At 41.8% G+C, this 24,372-nt stretch overlaps 1 protein-coding gene across 1 annotated transcript in view; it reads right to left on the bottom strand.

The window, feature by feature from the left end:
- myripb (myosin VIIA and Rab interacting protein b) overlaps positions 1-24,372 on the bottom strand; it is a gene marked incomplete at both ends in the record, with an annotated part of 206,343 nt that overhangs the window by 29,447 nt on the left and 152,524 nt on the right. The window contains one exon of the mRNA XM_084048107.1: positions 14,160-14,296. Within this exon, the coding sequence (XP_083904233.1) occupies positions 14,160-14,296 (137 nt within the window). The remainder of the gene's footprint in view (positions 1-14,159; positions 14,297-24,372) is intronic.

The following is a 24,372-nucleotide window of genomic DNA, read 5'->3' as shown; positions in this document are numbered from 1 at the left end:
AGTGTTGCCATGTCCGCAAAATTCTAAGTGACTTTGGGCTTAATTTTCAGTGCAGTTGCTTGCAAATATTGGTAGTTGCGGGTTGCGTTTTTTGGGGCTTTTTTCTAAAGTGTAGTTGATTATTTGGGCTTGCGTCACAATTTAAAAATGATTTTAACCAGTGGTTCTCAATAATTGTTATGTCATGGACCCCAAAATTAATATGTATTTGTCCCTAACCCCCATCTGAAAATGTTTTGTGCCAGGGAGCCCTGTACCAGATTTGTGTTGTTAGTGTTTCAAATGTCTTCTGTACCTTCTTCTATCATAGCCTTGCGGCAAACCAGGAAGTTAAAGACATATAGTTTGTAACTTTGCCCACGTGTTTACATAACAAAACAATACATTATTTTGACTAATCATTTCCCTCTATACCAGCAGTCATCAGCCACTGGAGTATTGTGGTGGTAGAAACAAGCAGGAACATATCGCCATGACGCCATCTCACTGTATTTTGGTGTTCTCACTGTTTAAAGGATGAAGGTACTCATTGTCTTGTTATGTAAACACAGGGCATACTATGCCTATAATCTCACAGGGCGTGCAAGTCGGTATTATTCAGTGGTTCTCAAACGTTCTCAAACCTGCTGTCTCATCCTGATCTGTTACTGTCTGTCTCACCACTCTGTTCCTGCTGTCTCACCCTCTGGTCCATGACACTCTCCACTGTGAAAAAAAAAAGCGGAGGCAAAATCACCCCATATTGCCATGGCAACCAGTCTGGTTGACAGCGGCGATGGTGGCGACCTGTGTCTGAAAGTGTGTGTGTGTGTGTGTGCATGCGTGTGTGCGTGTGCGTGCGCATGATTGAGTCAGTGAGTAAAAAGGTGTGAAAGAGGGTGCAAGAGGAAATGGGAAAATGGGAGAGTGAAGTGTAAATGTTTACGTGTGAGTGTGGGTGTTGTGTGAGAGTGAAAAAAAGCGAGCAAGCAAATGAGAGAGCGAGAGAGAGAGAGAGAGAGAGACTGACAGACAGAGAAAAGAGAGAGAGAAACGGTGAGAGAGAGAATAAACAAACGTGTCAATAACGCTGCCAGTGTGAGCTGAAGATCCTTGAAACATGCAGCAGAGAGGTGACGGAAGAGTCCACAAAGGCTCAGTGCTTTCCTTTCAGTTACTACCCTGCATATCTCTCTCCCTCTCTCATGCCACCGCTCACACACTCTATCATCTATCATCGCACACTCTATCATCATCTATACAAGTGGTTCTCAAAGTAGGGTACGGGGAACCCCATGGGTCCTTGACCTTGAGGAGGTTCCAGGGCGGTCCCCAGCAAAATGAGGAACAGTTTAATCACTTGAGCACCATTTCCCCCAAAAACCCTACAAGCTTGTATTTAAAATAAAAAAATATTTTTTCCATACATGCCCAAGATAGGGATGCCAAGTGCACTTCACTCTAATTTCACCATCTACAGAGCATTGGTTCTCAAAGTGGGGTCCGGGGACCCCCAGGGGTCCGTGGGGGGTGTTCCAAGGGGTCCCCAGCAAAAGTAGTTAACATAGAATCACAATCATTTTAACTACTGTACTTTAACCTTTTATACGTTGGCTATTCAAAAACAGCAGATATACATGAGCTTGTAGATCTGCTATTTTTAGCGGTGCCAACCGCTCTACGTTTGACTTTGTCCGTATGTCCGTCCGTCCGTCCGTATGAGCCCGGGATGAGCACGGCAAAGAAGCAACACATACAAACACACGCACACACACACACACACACACACACACACACACACACACACGGACTTGGAGATTGCCTATGCCATCTCTCCTCTCATTGGCCACACGTGCCACTGCTTATCAAAGAGGGGTCCAGGGACCCCCAGCGTATGTTATGTCCGTCCACCCGTTTAAGCACGGGATGAGCACGGGATTTTAAACAGCTATAACTCCAGTTTGCAGCATGCCACCAAGTCCAAATATGGTATGTGGACTTAGACCACCAATAGGGACGAGCATGAATTGCTGAAGTTATCAAAGAGGGGTCCAGGGACCCCCAGCGTATGTTATGTCCGTCCGCCCGTTTAAGCATGGGATGAGCACGGGATTTTAAACAGCTATAACTCCAGTTTGCAGCATGCCACCAAGTCCAAATTTGGTATGTGGACTTAGACCACCAATAGGGACGAGCATAAATTGCTGAAGCCCCGCCCCCTCTGTCTTCCCATTGGCTGGCCTTTAAACAGCCATAACTCAAGTTCGCAGCATGCTAGGGAGTACAAATTTTGTACATGGACTAAAACCACCAATAGGGACAAACTGTAATTACTTAAGCCCCGCCCCCTCTCTCTGCCCATTGGCTGGCCTTTAAACAGCCATCATTCCAGTTTGCAGCATGCTACCAAGTAAAAATGTGGTAAGTGGACTCAGACCACCAATAGGGACGAACTGAAATGAGTTACGCCCCGCCCCAAAGGCACCGCTTCCGTCACACAGGGTGTTATTTTTTATAAACGCTTGAACATAATTTATAGTGAACATTTTTAAATCTAAATAAGCCTAATGCTGCGTTCACACTGGCAGATACAAACATACAAAGCTACAGAGCATAATATCTGTCTTTATAGCTTTGAATCTGAAATTGAAGCCAGCTCAACTTATTTGTAGCTTTCTAGCTTTTGTAGCTTTTTAAGCAGCTTACAAATGTCGGATGTATCTTTGTATCTTCATGCGCTGGCTTCCATTGGAAATGAAATGTAGACTGTATCTTTGTAGCTGCCAGTGTGAACACTAGCATACCTGTAACTCCCCCAAACTTAACCATAAAACCACCATTTCTCTTGTGAGGACAAGGAAAATTGTCCACACAATGTCTATTTGGTCCTCACAAGCCTACTAATACAAGCACACACACACACACACACACACACACACACACACACACACACACACTCGTACTCGCACACGCACACTCACACAGAGCCTCATAAAACAGCCTCAGAACGGACTGCATAATAACATAATGACTGACCAGAGATCAGGATGTGGTGCAGCACAATTAAGCTTAATATAAATCTTTACGATAATGATGTTTTGGAACCTGTATCTAAAATAATTTCTCCTTAAATACTTTCATAAAACAATGTTGCTGCTCAAATGTAGAAGTGTACGAATATATTTTTGTATACTGATAAACACACAAAAAAAGGTTTATGCGGTTGAGTAGGAGACAGACAGACAGACAGACAGACAGACAGACAGACAGACAGACAGTAACTGAGCAACTATCATGATATATCTGTGTTGAATCGTGTTGAGTGTGATAAACCCAGTGCATCGTGTTCTGAGAAGGCTGGATTGATGATACGAAGAAAAGAGATTTCTGAGTGTGTGTGTGTGTGTGTGTGTGTGTGTGTGTGTGTGTGTGTGTGTGTGTGTGTGTGTGTGTGTGTGTGTGTGTGTGTTATAAAACCAGATGGTTTATGATAGATCAATACATTTCCTGACCCGGGAGAGTACAGCCAGGCACAATGTTCAGCTGCCCAAGGTCACATGTTGCTCCAACAGCATCAACACACACACGCGCGCGCACACACGCACGAACGCAGGCACACACACACACACACACACACACACACTGTGATGCACACGCGAATGCACCAAAGCATGCACGGACAATGTCATAATCTAATAATCTATGCCAGTGCAGTTCACATCTGGATGTTATATCTTTGTATTTTGCGATATGTATATTGCGCATGTTGATATTGTGATGACGATATATTGTGCAGCTCTAATCTATACACATAACTTCCAGTGTGGCTGTGCCCTCCATGTGGAGGTTTTGCCATGAGGCTACAGTATGTTACAGTGACAGCAGTGGCCCTGAGATCCTGTTTAACATTCTGCCCTTCAATCCCCACGGACACACACAGCACTGAGCTCTGAGTCATCACACGTCCACACCCCAAGAACAACAACAATGCTCCAAAAACACTGATATATTAATGTTTGAACCACCCAGTGGTTCTCAAACTTTTTGTTATTTCAAGGACCCGAGGGCTCCTTGAAACTAACAGTGTACAGTTTTGTACACCATTTGTACACTGTCGAAAGTTACAAACCTTTAAGGGTCCATTTGGTTCATAACCATGAATCATTTAGCTGGGGACTCCCTGGAACCCCCAAGGCTTATGGGGGGGGGGGGGGGGGTGTCGATTGGAGGACATGCCATTTTCCAAAGTACTATGGTGTAAAGTGGCTCAGTAGGAGAGTGTCCTTGAACAAGACACACCTCGACTGCTCCTGATGAACAGATTGATGCCTTGCATGGCTGCCTCTGCTGTTGGTGGTACACTGTGTAAAGCAATGGTTCCTTTTAGCCTCAGACCCAAAAGAGAAATTTGGGGTTAAACTAGTGAAAATAGCCGATGTACAAGCTTGCGAGCTACAAGACGCGTTGTGAGCTTGTAGATTGGCTATCTTCATAACATCTTAAAAGTGTTTTAATTTTTTTATAATTCATCTATGGAATTTATTTGATTTTATTTCATTTTTACATTTATGAAATTCTTTGAAAAAGAAAGATTCTTCGCCGAAAATAACCAATCTACAAGATCTATAAATACACAGAAGAGGAACAGGCATGTGGTGTTAAAGTGAACGTTATCATTCTACAAACGTTTAGGTTACGACACCTCAGTGAATCCTATCTGTTTCTGCTGTAAAATGTGTCACAGCGTTCATTGATGCCCGTCAGTGGTTGAAACCTTATCTTTTTCCATTTTACTGTTTGACAAGTGTTTGTGCGTGTGCTGGTGACCGTGTATGCGTCCGTGTATGCGTCCGTGTGTGCGTGTGTGTGTGTGTGTGTGTGTGTGTGTGTGTGTGTGTGTGTGTATGTGTGAGAGTGAGTGTGAGTGTGTGTGTGTGTGTGTGTGTGTGTGTGTGTGTGTGTGTGTGTGTGTGTGTGTGTGTGTGTGTGTGTGTGTGTGTGTGTGTGTGTGTGTGTGTGTGTGTGTGTTTGGGTGTGTGTGTGTGTGTGTGTGTGTGTGTGTGTGTGCGAGAGATGCGTCTAGTTCTATTCCTGAGGACCTATCTAATCAGATTCAACTTCATTGTCACATAACACAAAAACTAATTTCACCCACTGTTTTACACCTGTAAACCACAGGTGTAAAACAGTGGGTGAAATTAGTTTTTGTGCATGCTCCATCGTTTTTGTTATTTCCATAAACAGAAAGGGAAGAAGAAGAAAGGGGGAGCCAGGGGGAAGAGAGATCAATCAATAAGAAACAAACAAATTATCTACATATTTACGCATAGTACCTGAGTGGGAGCGGCTGAGCCCAAACGTTTTTGATTGATTGATTGAATACTTTATTAACAGTTTGCAAAAAAAGTACGGTGGCACAGATTTACAGTATACAAAAGAATGCTAAAAGGATAACCCAGATAAGCCATCAGGGCTTGTTTCCATTAAGGTCCTGTGTATTCAATTCATCGAGACAAACAATAATATACAATAATATGCAAAGATTTCTGTGATAAGCTTAGACTTTTTTCTTTTTAGAGGGGCCAGTTACAATTTGCAGCCACTTGTAAATGCTCTTTTAGACCGGTTTTGAAGGAGGGTAAGGAGTCACACTTTTTTTATGCCTGTTGGTAGGGCATTCCACATCCTGGCGAATTTAACCCCATTTTTGTGCCGAAACTGGGTTCAGTGAGATCAGTGGGGCTCCCTTCTGGTGTTGTGCCTGTGTGTGTCTTTTACGTTATTGAAGTAGTCTGACAGGTATAGTACATGGGTATCCATGTCTCCACCATTAGATCCGGCACCCCGGAGATAGAGTTCAAAGGAGAAGATCTATAGCCTGGCATTGCCAGACTGATGCCGTGGATTTACTCACACGCTCCTCCACGGTATCAGTCTGGACTTCGGCCCATAGGCAGAGTATGAGAAATCAGAAATTGATTGGGCTAATCCGTGACTACATTTCAACTGCTGTCCGTACAACAGTGAAAAGCAGCCCCTGATTGGCCCAATTTCTGATTTCTTTGTGAGAGTGAATCCACATCATCAGTCTGGCAATGCCAGGCTAGAAGATCTATACCACGCCGGCAATGGACCCTGCTGAACCGCCTACTACGTAATGTGGTCGGCTGCTTCAAATCGCCTATGAAAAAGTGGGGCTTGGACTGCCGACCACATAATCACCACGCGTCCGCTGTATAGACCACCATCGAGGGAGAGCCTCTCAGCTGTCACTCTCTCTATCTCACACACACACACACACACACACACACACACACACACAGGGTTGAGCTCTAGGGGGTACGGGCGGGTACGGCGTACCCTTAGTTCTGAGACTGTGGGGGCTGGGGGCTCGCGCGTGCTCCACATGCACTCACCGTCAGCGGCGGTCGTTAACACCTTAAAGTTTAAACAATAGCATCTGAAGGTTCGCGCCGTCAGTGGCGAGACATTCTCAATAGCGTCTACCTGGCTGCTTTGCATAACATTGGGCTACTGGAGAAAAGCCATGGACTTGAATTGAATGTGTTACATTCCTCTCACAATGAATGAGAGACAACAGTCTCTGCACTGCAGTGTGAAGGGGATTGCTTAGCAGAGCACCCAGTTCTCTGAGACAAGACAAAGACAAGTTGTCTGATTATTTTAACTGCTTATGTGTGGGTGAGTCTATGTAAAGTAAAGTCAGTTTTTTTTATATAAAACTAAAAGGAAAATAAAATAATTGATTAATTGAAACAAAAATAAAAACAACAAATTAACAATGCAACAAAATAATAAGAAATATAAATACATTAATAATCACATGTTGAATACAGTATTAGTAAGTGGCTATATGCACATGCCTGTGCGCGCGCACGTGACGTCATAAAATACAGTACCCTTAGTTCAAAAATCCACAGCTCACCACTGCACACACACACACACACACACACACACACACACACACACACACACACACACACACACACACACACACACACACACACACACACACACACACACACACACACACACACACACACACACACACACACACACACACACACACACACACACACACACTAGACTGTATGGTAGCTGCCTCTACAGGGCTTTCAGTGGAGATGATTCTACAAGGCTTTCAGTGGAGATGATGGACGTATAAGCACAAAGTACAAATCCCATCTTTCCTGTTGGCTTCCACTTAGGTGTGAAGGTCATTATGTTCTCCCCAGGGACATGATAGATGTAAAAAGAGTCACATCTCTCTCGCTGACTGTCACTTGCCCTGTGATTTCCCACTGGTTCTATAATTGATTTGACCAGCTACTGCAACGCCGCGGCGATGATAAATGAAACCTATTTCACAACATATGAAAAGAGCCTACAGCTCGTCATATATCGTCACAGTTGGGCAGAAACCTTGTATCTCCAATATTTCATCTTTTCTTTCAGAAATTAAATGCCATATTTTATACTCTGTCACATGACAGGGTCGTGTAAAAATGTGGATATAGCTGACGAGTTCACAATGCAACCGTTTTCAGGTTAATCACTAAACTGGTTGATTGGAGTCCCACAGGGTTCTAAACTTCTAATAGTGTATTTTCAGTTTTTTTGTTATTGTGGGTAAGGCTTTTGCTGAAAATAGCCAATCCACAAGCTCAAAACGTGTCGCGCTGAGCTTGTCAATCTGCTATTATATGCGAAAAGCCTTCCCCACAATAAGGATGCTGGGGTTTAAGTGGTTAAACAGTAGATCAGCTATTTTTTCTTTTTTTTCTTTTTAAGAAATGGAAAGATTTTGCCTACAATGACATGCACAAAATTGCGATGCTAGGCTGAAAGTGGTTAAGTCAGCCTGTGGGGTTTATCAATATTTAGCGAATGCAAAGTATTAACAAGAGCTTGTGACTAAATAATAAATACCACCGGTTCCTCCCCCCCCCCCCCCCATTTCCTGAAAAGTTACGGTTTCGGAAGTACAGTACAAGGTTTCTGCCCGACAGCGACAGTATAACAGCCCCCCCCCCCCCGACGGTATAACAGGGGCCCCCCTGTTATACCGTCGCTGTTGGTCGGAAACCTTGTAAACATTTCACCCCACTCGAAAGGTTTAGGAGGATGTTTTACGTTCCAGAGGCTGGTTGCACTACATGTACACTACATGCAAACCTCCAGTCTTTCATTTCTGGGGTTGTAAACATTATCTGACGCAGTTGACGTGAAACTCTTAGCTCCCAGATTCAAGGAAAGGCACAGCTGAGCTGACCAAGCAAAACACTGTAAGTTCAACAGGGAGCAGTTTTGATTCAGAGCCTGAAGTGAAATCCCAGCAGTGGTGCGGGCAAAGTACTGTACAAGTAAAGTTGCTCCTCCGTTTTGTACTTGAGTTAAAGTACTCGACTATTTCCTTTTAAAAACAGTTAAGTATTCAAAAGTACAAATTGCAAAGTACGAAAATGGTGATCTACAAGCTCACAAATGTGTCACATTGCAACACGTTGTCCGCTTTTAGATCTGCTATTTACACTATATTTTAAATGGAGCTTGTGGTTAATTCATAATGTACTTTTCCCCTTCCTAGAAATGTATACTGGATTCAAAAGTACAACATTTGTCTTGTCGATACGTAGTGGAGTGAAAGTCATACAGTAAGTATCAAAACATACAAATACTCAAGTAAAGTACAGACACTCCAAAACGTACTTAAGTACTCAATAAATGTACTTACTGCCCACCACTGCAGCTGAGCTGACCAAGCAAAACACTGTAAGGTCAACAGGGAGCAGTTTTTGGAGCAGTGATTCAGAGCCAGAAGTGAAATCTCATTAAAGCTCAGGTCGACTCCTGGGGTCATAAAAGTTTTAGTTCTACCTACGGATAAACTGTCACCATCGTATATTTTACAAAACAAATAGTTGCATTCCGTTTTCTACACAAATTGGGCACAGGCGCTACAAAGGAAAATGTCCTCTCAGAGCGAAGGCCTTTCGAGTAAATTAAAGCCCAATCCCCTTTTCTGACAGCTCCTGTCTTTGCTCATTCTGTGGCCATGTTTACAGTCTTAACCTATTCCACCTGATATACGACACAGAGAGGGCTGTGTTTGGGTGGGTGTGGGCGTGTGCGCTTGTATGTGGGTGTGTGCGCTCGCGTGTGTGTGCGTGCGTGAGTGTGCTTTTATACTATACTTGTGAGCACCATTTTTTTGGGTCCTTTGATTGATTTTTTTTCTTCCTCACAACAGAAATCGTTGTTTTAAGATTAAATGTTTTCTTTTTGGTTAGGATTTACATTTCGGAAAGATTCAGGTTGGGGTTATTAGGGTTAGGATTAGACATTTATAAAGGTTAGGCAGAGTTTTCCCTATTTTAAATGTACTGTAGTTGTGTGCCAAATAATAGCCGATATACTGTACGTATCTGCTATTTTTGGCTATTTGTAAGCTATTTACAAAGACATCATGTCCTAGTGTATTAATACAAATGTGTGTGACTGTGTGTGTGTGTGTGTGTGTGTGTGTGTGTGTGTGTGTGTGTGTGTGTGTGTGTGTGTGTGTGTGTGTGTGTGTGTGTGTGTGTCCATGAACTGTCTAACCCCGTAAAAGTTGTTTCCCTGTAAATTGATATTAATTTGTGGATTAAAATTTGTGGATTGAAATTAAAATGTGTGTGTGTGCTTGCATATGTGCGTCTCTTAGCGATAAAAAAAGCAATAAACTCATGGGGACGCAGAAACAGAGCCAGGGTGGTACAGGCACATTAATATGTTTATATATATAGATTTAAACTCTCTCTCACACGCACACACACACACACACACACACACACACACACACACACACACACACACACACACACACACACACACACACGTGAGTCACACGGTACACACAAACAAGAGCAGAGAGGTCAGGATGGAGAGAAAACCCATGCATAACTCACACTTTGCAAGGTGGGAGATGTTGGCAAGTCAATAAATCAAGCAGCCTCTGACTTGTACAAGCAAGCGACAATAACCGACGGATCGTGTATAAATAAATTGTACATGTGCATGCATGATAGGAACGCATGTTCACCCACACATGCACACACAGCAAACAGTGTCAACCCACACATTTTTCACACATGAATATACAATTTGATTCTACAAAACACATTGATGTATAATACACACATACCACAGCGGTTCTCAAAGTCGGGTCCGGGGACCCCCAGGGGTCCTTGAAGGGGTTCCAGGGGGTCCCCAACAAAATGATCAAAATCAGTTTAACCACTTTAACCCTAGTTTATACTTTGGCTATTCAAAATGATACATATACAATTATAAATGCTATTTTCATGAAAACAACAACAAATCTTGAAAAAACAAAAAGGGACACATTTTTTATTTAGAAGTGTTTTAACACAAATCTTCTCTTATCGGGAGTCCCTGGAAGTAAATATTTTCAGATGGGGATCCGTGGCCAAATAGATACTAATTTGGGGGTCCTTGACATAAGAATGTTCGATAACCACTGTATTACAGTATTTCCATAATCATGCAATAAAACAGTCAGTCAGTGGGTGCACTGGGTGCAGTGATTATTAGAGAGGAAGTAGTGTTTGGGGAATTGGACAAAGTATAGTCTGCCAGGCTTGTGTGAGTTGGTACAATAATAGAGAATCCTATTTCCTCTCTGGGTGATGTAAGAGGAGAGGAGAGGAGAGGAGAGGAGAGGAGAGGAGAGGAGAGGAGAGGAGAGGAGAGGAGAGGAGAGGAGAGGAGTAGCTTGAAGAGGAGAGAGGAGCTCCATAATATACTATATAGGAGTATGCGATGTGGAATGAGGATGTTTAGTGTGGAAAAACTCATCCTATTGTTTTTTTTTTTATTATTATTGAAATGTTTACTTTTTCGATCTTCAGGGTTTGTGCAGGATGCTGAGAACAGATGCACTCTGTCTGAGCCTCTGAGGACGTAATATTCCTCAAGATCTTAAAGGTAGGGTAAGGTGATTTTCTTTGGTTAAAATAAGTGTTAAACAGCTCTATATTCTGATAGTACTCATTGCTATAAACAAGTGAAATTGGAAGTGATGACACTAAGAAATGAGCAGGCAAAATTGGAACTGGAACACTATAAAAATGAAGCTTAAAAATGGGTACTTTCTCCTGATTGGCTGAGATTTTGACACCTACCGGAAAATGTATTTTCTGTTTATTAAAGAGCTGGAGAGACAGGGAGACTCCTGTTACTGAACAAACACTCTATAGCAATGATTACTATCAGAATATAGTATTCTAACCTTTTAACAAAATACTTTTTGTTTTAACCCAAAAATATCACTTACCCTACCTTTAAATATAAAATATATATTTTTAGTGTTATCATGTATTTAATTTAATATTTCTATTTTATTATTATTCTTTCTTTCCTTTTTTGAATATTTTGTTGCCCCTTCTATCTGTTTTAAAGTAAACCCCAATACAATACTGATCATAAAAGATATATATTTCCTCAAGATTTAACTGACAAAGCAGCGACCTCCTAACCTGATTTAGCCTGTCCAATATGTCCTACGTATCCCTTTAATCCAGTGTGCCAGAGCTTGTAATAAAGCCCTGTAGCTACAGACTTAGGGGCATCCACATCAGGTTGCAGTCAGGTCCAAAGTGTGGCATCTGGAGGCGGAACGATCAAACCAACCCTGATGCTCCCCCCCCCCCACACACACACACACAGATGAATCACAGTGGCCCATGGCCTGCGGGTGGGATTAGTGGGCAGGCTGGCTACCTGCATGAACCCACCATGATCTTCAAGCAGACACAGGCCAGTGAGCCAACACGCCACCAGGCAAAACACACACACATATACACAGCAAAAAAATCACTGGGTGCAGTGATTATTAGAGAGGATAATCATAATGACCAATTTGACTCTTTTGTAAGAGTCAAATTGTACCCGTAAGGATTTTACTGTGTACTTTAGGTGCACCCACACACAAAATGCATGCACATCGATACAGTATACAGCACTCAAAACAACTGAACTGGGCTGCATGCAGTTTGATGTGCAGACAGACAGAGTCACACAGTCATTGCAGCCTACAGTCACGAAAGCGTTGCTGGTTGTATTTCAAGCTCTGGACACCGATTTCACGGAGCGTTGACAAACAGCAGTGAAACACATTATTTCTTTTCATTTCATTTCTTTTGCACATTATTGTATTTTCTATTCCCCTTATTCACACACACACACACACACACACACACACACACACACACACACACACACACACACACACACACACACACACACACACACACACACACACACACACACACACACACACACACACACACACACACACACACACACACACACACACACACAGCTGTATGGCACTCTCTGTCTGTTCTATTAGGCTTACAGAGAAGCTGTCTTTACAGCTGCTGATATCATGCTGGGATTACCCATCCACCCCAACTCAAACCTTGGATGGATTATTCACTGTATTGTGTGTGTGTGTGTGTGTGTGTGTGTGTGTGTGTGTGTGTGTGTGTGTGTGTGTATGTGTGTGTGTGTGTGTGTGTGTGTGTGTGTGTGTGTGTGTGTGTGTGTGTGTGTGTGTGTGTGTGTGTGTGTGTGTGTGCGCGCGCGCGCACGGGCACGGGCACGGGCATGTTGTGTGTTTGTATTCAATGGTAAAAAAAGAACCGGTGTTCCAATGGATGGGGAGTAGTTATTATTCATTCACAGGCTCTTGATAATGCTTTTCATTGGCTCAATATTCATGAAACCCTCAGACACACTTTACCACTGTCATTTTCACACCTAAAAAAAGACATTCAACACGTCACAATGTCACACGTTGTGAGCTTGTAGGTCGGCTATTTTTGCTACTTTTGTGTGACACTGTAGTATGACTAGGTATGGGCATAAGTATAGGGCATTAATTCAAGAAAAAAGTTGAAATATGGATTGGAGATGAACAAGGTTTCTGGAAGACAGCATCGATATGAAGAACTGTGTTTAAAGGCAGGGGGGTGTATATTTTTGGTGGACAAATGTTTGTGTCTGTCTGCCAGAGATGAGAGTCAGACGTTTATGTGAAGCAGTGAGTTAGGCAGACGCGTGGAAAATGGGTAATCATGCACAATGGCGAACAAATAAGCAATCAACAATCATCAGCATTTGTCTCCATTTGCCTGGCCTATACAACCCTTGATTTTCAAAGTGCCATTTCTCGTTATAGTTGACAGCTATAATTACATGCAAACTAAGCCGAAACAATGAAAATGACTCATTAGTAGGCTAAGTATAGTAACTATGGAAATCAGTGCGGTGTGTAGTCAAACAATTAGCTTTGATTCCTGAACATAAATGTTTTTGGTTTTATAATGTTTTGCAGCTCATCAACATCTTAAGTAAAAGTATTAATACCGCAAAGTAGAAACACTCTGTTACACTCTGTTAAAAGTACGGTAATCAAAATGTACTTGAATAAAAGTGCAAAAGTATTGGCGTCAATACTGACATCAGTATCAAAAGTACTGGTATCAAAATGTACTTAAAGTACCAAAAGTAGAAAGTACTCATTATGCAGAATGTCCAATATCACTTTTCAAGTTTTCAAATGTATAAATAAAGTGTATAAAAAATATTTTGAAAATAGCAGATCTACAAGCCCACAATGCGTTGCGATGCGACACATTGTGAGCTTGTAGATGGGCTATTTTCAAATGGACAAAATGTATATAGGGCTGAAGTGGTTAATGTAGTTTTTGTAATAATAATCACAAACTATGAAGTAACTGGTAACTAAACTTTTCAAATAATTGCAGTGGAGTAAAAGTACAATATTTGACTCTTGAGATGTAGTGGAGTAGAAGTAAAAGTACAGCAAATTGGAAATACTCAAGTGAAGTACAAATACCTCAAAATTGTACTTAAGTACAGTACTTAAGTAAATGTACTTAGTTACTTTACACCACTGCAAAAGATACAGTATGGAGCAACAGCAGAACAGGAGAAATGAAAGACTGAATGTTGACTAAATGTTGAAAACAAAAGATAAAAGGAACACACAAAACAAACTCAAATCAACCACAGAAACCCTGCGAGGTCGATGCGTGTTTGATGTGATGAAAGGCAGAGGAGTGGGGAGTTACCTGGGAGATCAGAGAGGGCTCCTCTCTCTATGATGTGCTTGCGGTACAGGGTCTTCAGGACCTTAGCGCTGCCGAACCTCTTGAAGCGACTCTTCACATTGTTGTAGTACCATTCCAGAGACTGCACCCTCAAAACCCTGCAGGGGAAGGACAGGAGGGAACGACAGGAGGGAAGGAAGGAAGTTAGGACGGACGGACGGATGGATGGACGGACGGACGGACGGACGGACGGACGGACGGACGGACGGAAGGAAAGGAAAGGAAAGGAAAGGAAAGGAAAGGAAAGGAAAGGAAAGGAAGGGAAGGGAAGGATGGAAGTAGGATAGAAGGAAGCAAGAAGGAAGGCAGACAAAGTCAAGTTAAACATCGCATCAAAATGTAAAAGAGAAAAAACAATTACAAAAAAAACAGGCCAGTGGCAGATTTGATTGTAATTGTGTCTCGGCTCTAACTCTGAAATGGAGCCAACGCTTCCATTATCAATCTGGTTTAATTTAATGACTTTCTATTAGCAAAGTGGAGATAACAAAGCCTGCAGAACAATAATTTGTTAGGGAAGCCAGTCACAATTTACATTCACATAACATTACTCTACCTCAGCCTAGCACACTTTTCTTCTATCCCTTTCTCTTGCCTATTTTTTCTTCTTCTTTCAAGTATGTTTATTGAGTTTTACCCTTTTTAAACACATCAACAACAAACAGCCCACGGCACGTTGGTCTGTAAAATCAGCATACTGTAATTACAGCTCAGATGACAAAAGGGACATAAATTATAATAATAGAAGTGTCAGTCACAAGCAAGGCACAAGAAGTAGCGTTCATAATTGGTAAACAAAAATACTTGAGAGCGGTGAAGAAACTGTGTAATTGAAAAACTGGCGATATGGAGCCAATATCTTCATGACATTCACAACTATCTTCATGACTCTTCAGTGAAAAGTGAAGCTGAAGCAAACAGGTCAGGTATTCAAGGGTAAAACACTCCATAAGTATCTTATGCCAGAGGAGGTTTTATCATTTATTACAATTTGTTTTTGCATCTATGCAGATAGATGTTGACTTATTCACATATGGCATGTTATTTAGACAGTTGACTAAAAATTGGTCAACGTTTTTGGTCAAAAATATGTATTACATCATCATGAGAAGGAGCGCTGAGTTATTTTCTGCCTGCAACAATTAAGACTGCAACTTCTCTGGTTGGCTTGATCCGGCTGATTTGGATTGGGGATGTTGAATTCAAGCCATTGGACTTGTTTGGTTTGTATCAATATTGTAGGTTGGCTATTCTAGATGCCTATTTTAGATGTTTTTATTATAATGGTTTTCTATCCATCTATCTATCTACCTATCTATCTATCAGCACTCATGTTGAGGTGCTGATGGTGGTCTGAAGAATATTAAATACATCTATTTTTGCATCCAAAGAGCCTCAAAAAATGTATCAGTGTGCAGGCTTTTTCTGTTTATTCATTCATGTTATTTAGATAGACATATTGTTTGCTTGACCACAAATGCTAAGAATGTTCTTTAGATATACTGTATAGCATGTCAGATGTTTACTTGTATCCTAGCTCCTTTGAAGCACTGAAGCGTTTCTCTTTGCAATCTATTTACATGCTTTGTTGACTATAGGGCAGGGTTCTTAAATATTTTCTAGGCCAAGGACCCCTTAGCTGAGAGAGAGATGAAGCAGGGACCCCCACTACATACGTATTGTATACAATTGTGCTAGATTCCATAGATAGCTTCATAGACTTGCTTGACAGCTCTATCATCAGTGTTGTGTAGCGTTGTGTTGGATTCATGGTAATGTGTATTTTCAGATATTTAACCACTTAAAGCCTCAATACTTTAAACACTTGATCTTTGGCTTCGGTTGGTCTGCCTTTTTTCCCTCTACACCAACAAAGTTCCTATTGCACAAAGATTTGGCAGCCCCACTGTAGTAACTCTGAGGACCCCTACAGGAGTCCCGGACCCCCTGTTGAAGACCCATGGACTACTGTAGGGTTCATGTCATTCACTCCGATCTCGCACTTGTAAGACATTCTGGATAAGAGTGTCTGGATAAATGCCTCAATTGTAAATTGTAATGTTTTTCCATCATAAACGGGAACAAGGCGGGGATATAGCCTTGTGTCATCATGTCACAGCAACACATTATTTTAATTAAAGATCCTTGTCCCTCTATAACAAACAGCTCCATTTACAGCCCATGCTTTGAGATTTGAAGAGAGTAATTGGCTTTTTAATATGATCAAACAGCTTCTCTCTCGTCATCTGCCATTTGGATTAGTTTGTGTGTGTGTGTGTGTGTGTGTGTGTGTGTGTGTGTGTGTGTGTGTGTGTGTGTGTGTGTGCGTGTGTGCGTGTGTGCGTGTGTGCGTGTGTGCGTGTGTGCGTGTGTGTGTGTGTGTGTGTGTGCGCGTGTGCGTGCGCACGGGGGTGTTGTGTGTTTGTATTCAACTGTGGCATGAAAGAGAGAGATGATGCTGGCACAAATCCATTTTCACAATTGTGTGTGTGTGTGTGTGTGTGTGTGTGTGTGTGTGTGTGTGTGTGTGTGTGTGTGTGTGTGTGTGTGTGTGTGTGTGTGTGTGTGTGTGTGTGTGTGTGTGTGTGTGTGTGTGTGTGTGTGTGTGCGCGCGCGTGCGTGCGTGCGTGCGTGTGTTCTCTCAAGCATGTTGTGAGACTGGCTTGAGTTTGCATTCCAACCACGCTGCACAGTCGATTACACAAGTGCCAATACATAAAGGACTGTTTGAATCTTCCTCTCATTTTCACAACGCCCTGAAGAAAATGCCACACACGTTAACATGCATACTGCATAGAAACCCACAGAGAGACAGACACCATACAGACAAACATGTACATACGACTCCAAAGAAATGACTCCATCTTTATGCTGTGTTTGCTGTGGACTACCAGTCAATGGTATACGTGACAGAAAAGACAGAATGTGAGAAACCTCTGGGGAACATCATCAGTAAGATGGATGTATGCGCCTGTGTGTCTGGTCTGCCTGAGTGTGTACTGTGGGTTTGTCTAGAGTGGACCAAGTGGGGTCTCGGGACTCCCAAATGTCCTTGAGGGGGTTCCCGGCAAAATTAGGACCACTTTAACCACATATGACACTTTTCAAAAATAGCAAAAATATCCAATCTACAAGCTTGAGCTTGTGGATCTGCGATTTTGGAAATATTTTGTCTACCAAAATAGGGACACCAGGTTTGAACTGGTTAATTTCACTATAATTTCAGCGACTCTAGAAGGCAATCCAATGAGAGAATGTACTGTAAAGAATGACTAATCAGTTTATGGGCTCTATTTTCATTGGAAGATCCTAAACCCACTATTTGGGCATTCAGCATTGCGCAAGGGGCGTTCCCGTGCAAAAGCTGCTATCTTCGGACACCAGCCTTATCCCTAAAACAACTGCGTTACCCGTTACATTATGCATAGGTGTGGTTTGGGCGTTACAATAATAAAACCAATCTCCATGCCAGATGCCATTGCCTTTAAGAGAAGACTGCGCAAGCCATTATCCCCAATGCAATCTTATGCACTCTCCCTCTCTGTCCATGGAAGAGAGACGTTGCCTTGGAATACATTTATATTTGATTCTCAGAATTATCAATCACACAATGCTGGTTATAGAGAACTTTAAATTACACCAGTACATGTGGTTATAGCAAACGCAGATCAAACGACATTGTATTAGTCTTTGACAAGCTTAACTGGCAACTGCTGATAAAAGCACAATTTATTGGCACAAGGAATTAACAGTCACACTTTTGTGGATTACAGTAAAATTGTAATGCCAATTACATTCACAATCACTTAATTCCGACGTGAACTCTGCAGCCGCACTGGGGCACCGATAACGTTGGACACCATACACCCGACGTTTGCTTCATACCATACGCTCTAGTCTTTGATTGGCTTTCAATAAAAACATATTTGATAGACATAAGTATCACGTACAGTACATGTTACTGATTATAGAGAATGTTATGTTATTGTAATCCATTCATTATTTTCCTTCCTGCAATGGATGAGTAAAACTGAAGTGTGTAATTTGGAGAGCATGGCATCGCGAGCAGCACAAATTGTCTTCTTTGAATAGACTATCATCTTAGCTCTACCAAACGCATTTGGCATAGCGGTTGATTTTAGAATCCGCTATGTGCTTTCCCAAACGCGTGTGGGCAAGATAGCAATTTTAGGGAAAGCCCAACAACACGCCCACGGGCACACCTCCAGGTGCAAATAACGGAGTCAGCATAATGAATAGAGGGTATAGCGGCCGGAAGATACCGTTTAGGGACAGTGCCAGCTACCTTGTGCGTAATTCACGGGTAGCGGGTAAGGCACCGGGCAAAAATAGGGCCCTATAGGTTTTCTCTCTCCCTACCTACAGTACAGACCAGTGGTTCCTAAAGTGGGGTCAAAGGACCCCCAGGGGTCCTTGAAGAGGTTCCAGGGTGTCCCCAGCCAAATGTGTTAATATTACACAGGGTGTCCCCAGCCAAATGTGTTAATATAACATCAAAATCTGTTTATACACTTTAATACAATGGTAAATGGTGCATTTATATAGCACTTTTATCCAAAGCGCTTTACATAGATTGTGCATACATTCACCCATTCACACACACATTCATACACCGATGGCGGAGGAAACCATGCAAGGCACCTAGCTACCTGCTCATCGGGAGCAATTAGGGGTTCAGCGGTCTGCTCAAGGACACTTCGACAGGAGGGGGAGCCCGGGATCGAACTGGGAACCTTGCGGTTCCCATCCTGCCACTTTACCAGCCACTCTACCCCTGAGCCACTGCCGCCCCTAATGAAGCCATTGTGAAAATTGCCGATCTACAACATTTTACACAAATCTTGTCCCTGGCACAAAATATTCATTTGGGGGTCCTTGACAGGAAAACATTTGAGAACCACTGGTACAGTACAGACAGTTGAATAGACTAGAATTCTGTATAAATCTGATCTAACAACTAAGTTCTTGGGTGTCCGGGGGGTCAATGTATCAATTTGGGGGCCCTCGACATGAACATTTTTGAGAACCACCGCTCTAGATAGCGTAGAGCAGGAGAGTAGCCATGCTTCCATGCTAATAAAGAGATGCTGAGTGCCCCAGAGGGTCTGTGGGCTGCTATACATCCCTCCCTCTCTCTCTTGCCCAAAGGATTTATTATCCTCGGCCTCTATCAGTTGGGCCGCAAAGCACCCGGGCCAATTTAATTCATGCTGTAGGTCACCTGGCTCGGTCTAATGGCAGCCACCGAGTCCACATGAAAAGGTTGAGGTGCTTTTTATCTCCTCCGGGGCCCAAGGAAGATAGTGAATAAATGAGTCCAGAAAAAGTCACACACCATCGAGCAAGGCCTTGTACGAGGGAGAAATACGAACCATGGTGACAATGACCTCTGCCAGGTCTGGTGAGAAAATAAAAAAAACTATACAGAGGAATGCATAGCACTGCATCGATAAAGTTATCACAGTTGGATTGCAGTTCATTTTAAAAGCCAAGCTGGTTGCTGATGTAGAGTATGGTGGAAAATACACCCAGGGAGAAGTGAACCGAGGTTAATGTAGAATTTTGAGTTGCAAATGAGACGATCATTTGTTGTATGGTTTTCATTACCTTATTCTAATTTATATTAGTCCATACCCGGGGACTTGGCACTGTATAACTGGACTACAGATCCCATAGTCAGTGTGGTAAAAAATGCAAATAAATAGATGGATGAGGACAGAGATTCTTAGCCTAATTGAGTGACAGAGTTCACAAAAATATTAATAAACAGCTTAAATTTGGGAAAGTGAAAATCTACTTCCTCAATCCCTGCATTTGCCAATTAGTCCAGGGGCCAACACTGATATTTTGACAAATTGGTACCACCTGAGGTGGCCGTAAAGTTTTTGTATTTTTGTCTTCCTACATGTCTCTAGTTTATATTTTGGTATGATACATCTTCCAATTCAGTAGCTTAATGGCAGTTATCACTACCTACCAGCTAATGTATCCGGTAGGAGACACAAAGTAGAATCTTTGTGTCTCCTACCGGAAATACACCCGGGCATCAAATTATTGCGACAAAAAACAAAATATATCCATGTATTCAAGGCTTCATGGGGTGTGCAATTGATAACTTCTCAGATTTTTGGTGTTTGCAAAAAGACTGCTTTCCATAAGCTTGTAAAAGTTGACCCTCCTTCGGTCTAGGGTGGTCATAGCTGAATGGGTAGAGAGTCCCCCTGGGAAACTTAAAGGAGGAGTTCACCCAAAAAAATGATTATTTTCTGTCAATTGCACAACCCATGAAGCCTTGAATACATGGATATATTTTGTTTTTTGTCGCAATAATTTGATGCCCGGGTGTATTTCCAGTAGGAGACACAAAGATTCTACTTTGTGTCTCCTACCGGATACATTAGCCGGTTTAGAGTGATTACTGTCATTAAGCTACTGAATTGGAAGATGTATCATACCAAAATATAAACTAGAGACATGTAGGAATACAAAAATACCAAAAATGTACGGCCACCTTAGGTGGTACCAAAATCTGCCTTGGCCCCTGGACTAAATGGTCAATATCCATGTGCAATTTCCACTGAGGAAAAAAATGTACTTATGATGGATGGATGCACGGAGAGATCTATTTTTAATAAGATAGTAGGATTATAGAAGGATATGAATGGAATCTCAGGTACCGATGCTGTCTGCATGGCTTCACCTGGGTTCAAGTGCACTGGCTTCTCTGCATTCAATCAAGTTTAGACTCAAACAGACAGAAGTGGTGAAGCACTGCTCTGTCTAACAGCTTTTCACTATGCTACTGTCGTTTCCAAATTAGCCTGGTTCCCCAACTCAGAAAAATAAGTGTTAGGGATGGGGTGGGGGGGTTCTTAATGATTCAGAATGATATCACTTCCCTGAGGTCGCCAGGGAGGAAAGGAGGAGAGTGGAGTGTAGGATAAGGAAAGTCTTTCAAGTGGGAGCCGGGGCATTACGCTGGCTTCCGCAAATACACACTGACTCTTCATAATGAGGCCGGGAGATTCCCTAACACTCAGGAAGATCATGAATGAGTAATAATGGGATTCCACTGCTTGGTCTCTTGACACATGGGTCTACCCCCCGCTACACCCCCCCCACCCCATCTCTCCATCTCTTCAGTTCCGTCCTACTGTTCAACCCACCCAGCCTGCCCCTTGTCCAGTGTTGCCAGATCTATGAAAACAAGCCCAGAGGAAGCAACTAGGCCGCATGATCACACACACTGCAAATTGATCAGCAATTACTTTACATCTTTTAAAGCATTTGTAACAACATAAATCTTGCATGGGGGTCCCTGGCTCCCTGGCACAACATATTTTCAGATTGGGGCCCGTGGCCAAATACATATTTGGGGGTTCTTGACATGAAAATGTTTAAGAACCACTAATCTCCAAGCCTCCAGTAGCTCTCACATAAAAACGGGAGGGGCAGAGAACCACTGATTTAAACAACATTAGGAAGCAAGGCCAAATAAGCAACTACACTTTGGGAACAACCCCCAAAAAAGTAACCCGCAACTACCAATATTTATACAAGCAACTTCACAGAAAAAATAAGCCCAAGGTCACTTATAATAAGAGAACATGGCAAAACTGCCCCCAACCCCTTGTTCAGTCCTCCTCCTCCTCCACAACATAACCCATTCCCTCTCTTCCTCAGAGTATCAATTTGCACATCTAAACGAGCTCTAAATAAAATATGTACAAGAAGTAGTTGGGGAAGGCACACTGTGGCTCAGTCAAGTTCTGACTTCCTCTGGCAACAAGGAACTATTTAACGTAATTTACTTTCTGAGCCTCGTAATGAATTGGCTTGGGGTTCCATGGAGAGAGTAGAGTTGGGGAGAGAGGGGAGAAGAGGGGGTTTATAACAGAAGATCAAATAGACGCCGTTCTCTTCTGAAGACGAAGAGACTAGAGATGAGAATAAAGAATGAGATAAGAACAGAGCTCGTCCTAACCCTCCAGGGTTAGATCAAAGGGCTTTGAGATACAGATATGAAACCACAATGTGTAGCAACAGTGTGAAAAGTACAGTAGTACAGAGGAGTTGCTGCACAACACATGGAGCCGTCTGATTCACAACTCTCTTTGCTGAGTTCACCGTGGGGCACAAATCCTTATGACATCGTTTTAGGTTTTTTCATTTTCATCTTATACTTTATTGTATGACAAAGTCACGCAAAAGTAGCGAAAATAGAAGGTCTACAACCTCAGATCTAGACTCATTAATATATACTGTATCAGTGGTCATATGGATATATCAGTATATCCATAATATATATAACCATATTCATTCATATGGAGGGCTGAACGAGTGGTCATTATACATTAGTTACTGTGAATCTGCAATCCATAGGATTCTTGACCTACCCAGGTGGGATATAAACCCGGGGCTAAAATGTCTACTGCCGAGTTAAGATGGGCAGGGGATATATTACACTTCAGCTTCATCTCTTTGTCAAGCTGTAGTGGTCATACCATACCACAGGGTCTAAATGTCTCAATAGAGGAGCAGGGAGACCAAATACAATACTCTGCCACACAGATTGGTTAAAATAACCTTTGAACCTCACTGAAAAAGTCATATACTTCAGGTTTAATCATCAGGGAAGTGCCATGGAACTGGTTTTGGGGAAAACTTAATATATATATATATATATATATATATATATATATATATATATATATATATATATATATATATATATATATATATATATATATATATATATATATATATATATATATATATATATACATATATATATATATATACATATACATATACATATACATATACATATATATATATACATATATATATATATATATATATATATATATATATATATATATATATATATATATATATATATATATATATATACATATATATATATATATATATATATATATATAATAAAAATGAATGGCCTCGCATGCACATCCGTCACAATCTGTGAATTATGTTGTAAGCTGCTAGTGTTTTATGAAAGAGAGAAAAAAGAGCAACAGTAGTGCAGAAGAGAAGCTGAAAGAGACTGTGTGACAGGTAACGGGTACAGTGTACTGTACGATTATAATGTCGTCAGCAGGAAGTGTGAAGTGTCCTTTACCTTGCCCTGTGTTTGTGTGTCTGTGAGTCTATATCACACACATACTACAGCATTTATGAGAACAACTAAGGCCTTGGCTGCAGCACACACCAAATCAAGACAAGCCTCTTTTCTATTCAATACGAGCAGAACAGACCCGCAGGCAGAGGCAATGGTTCAATAGCTGAAAAGCCATTTTAATTTTCAGCAAACATAAGCTACTGTATAAGCTTAATTCCCCCTCTCCCAACTTGTCTTTGTGACAGAGAACAGAGTGTGGTTTACAGAAGGCCAGAACAGAGCCCTCTCTCAGAACACAGGCGCTGTAAAGAACCCTGCTAAGCGAGCCGAGGCGTATCGATCAGCTGCCTGGGTCTTTGTGATTGCCATTCAGACAGGCTGGCAGGGATTTAAAGACAGCTCACCTTGCATAATCCACAGGCTGGAGATGGACTCCCACTTGCTTTTTGCTCTTTCTCTTTTTCTAAGACTTGTTTGTGTCTGTATTGTGTGTGTGTGTGTGTGGATGCCGGTGTCAGTTGGACACGCACACGCAAACTCATGCACGTATGCACGCACACACACAAAACAGAAGCTTTTCTCACAGCAGTTTCATTCATTCATTCATTTAGATTACTCATATCTTTTAAAAGCATCTACATTTAGGTACATTTTTGTGCGCTGCTGGGCATTTATCTCACCCATGATCTCTCCTATTCTCTTACAACATGCAAATGCAACATAATGCATTTTCCTCAGAAGCATGTACAGTAAGCTACTGTACGTATAAACAGCCCTGTTGATTCCCTGCCTTTACAAACTAACTGATTACTATTTTGCTCCATTGTGTGCCAACTCCATTGTACAACAGATGCAGAATCTATAATATTAATCATCCACTGTAATCTAACAGTCCATTTCACTTTTAAAGATGCAATCGATCAAACTGATTGATCGATTGTTGTTTTAATTGACAAAAATGCAAATACATAAATATATGTTTGTTTGTATATATCTATCCAAAGGATAAAA

Source organism: Gymnoscopelus microlampas (genome assembly GCF_963454915.1).
Source record: "Gymnoscopelus microlampas genome assembly, chromosome: 22".
Classification (NCBI taxonomy): domain Eukaryota; kingdom Metazoa; phylum Chordata; class Actinopteri; order Myctophiformes; family Myctophidae; genus Gymnoscopelus; species Gymnoscopelus microlampas.
The sequence above is the reverse complement of the archived record's forward strand: the minus strand, read 5'-3'. Positions and strand labels throughout refer to the sequence as shown.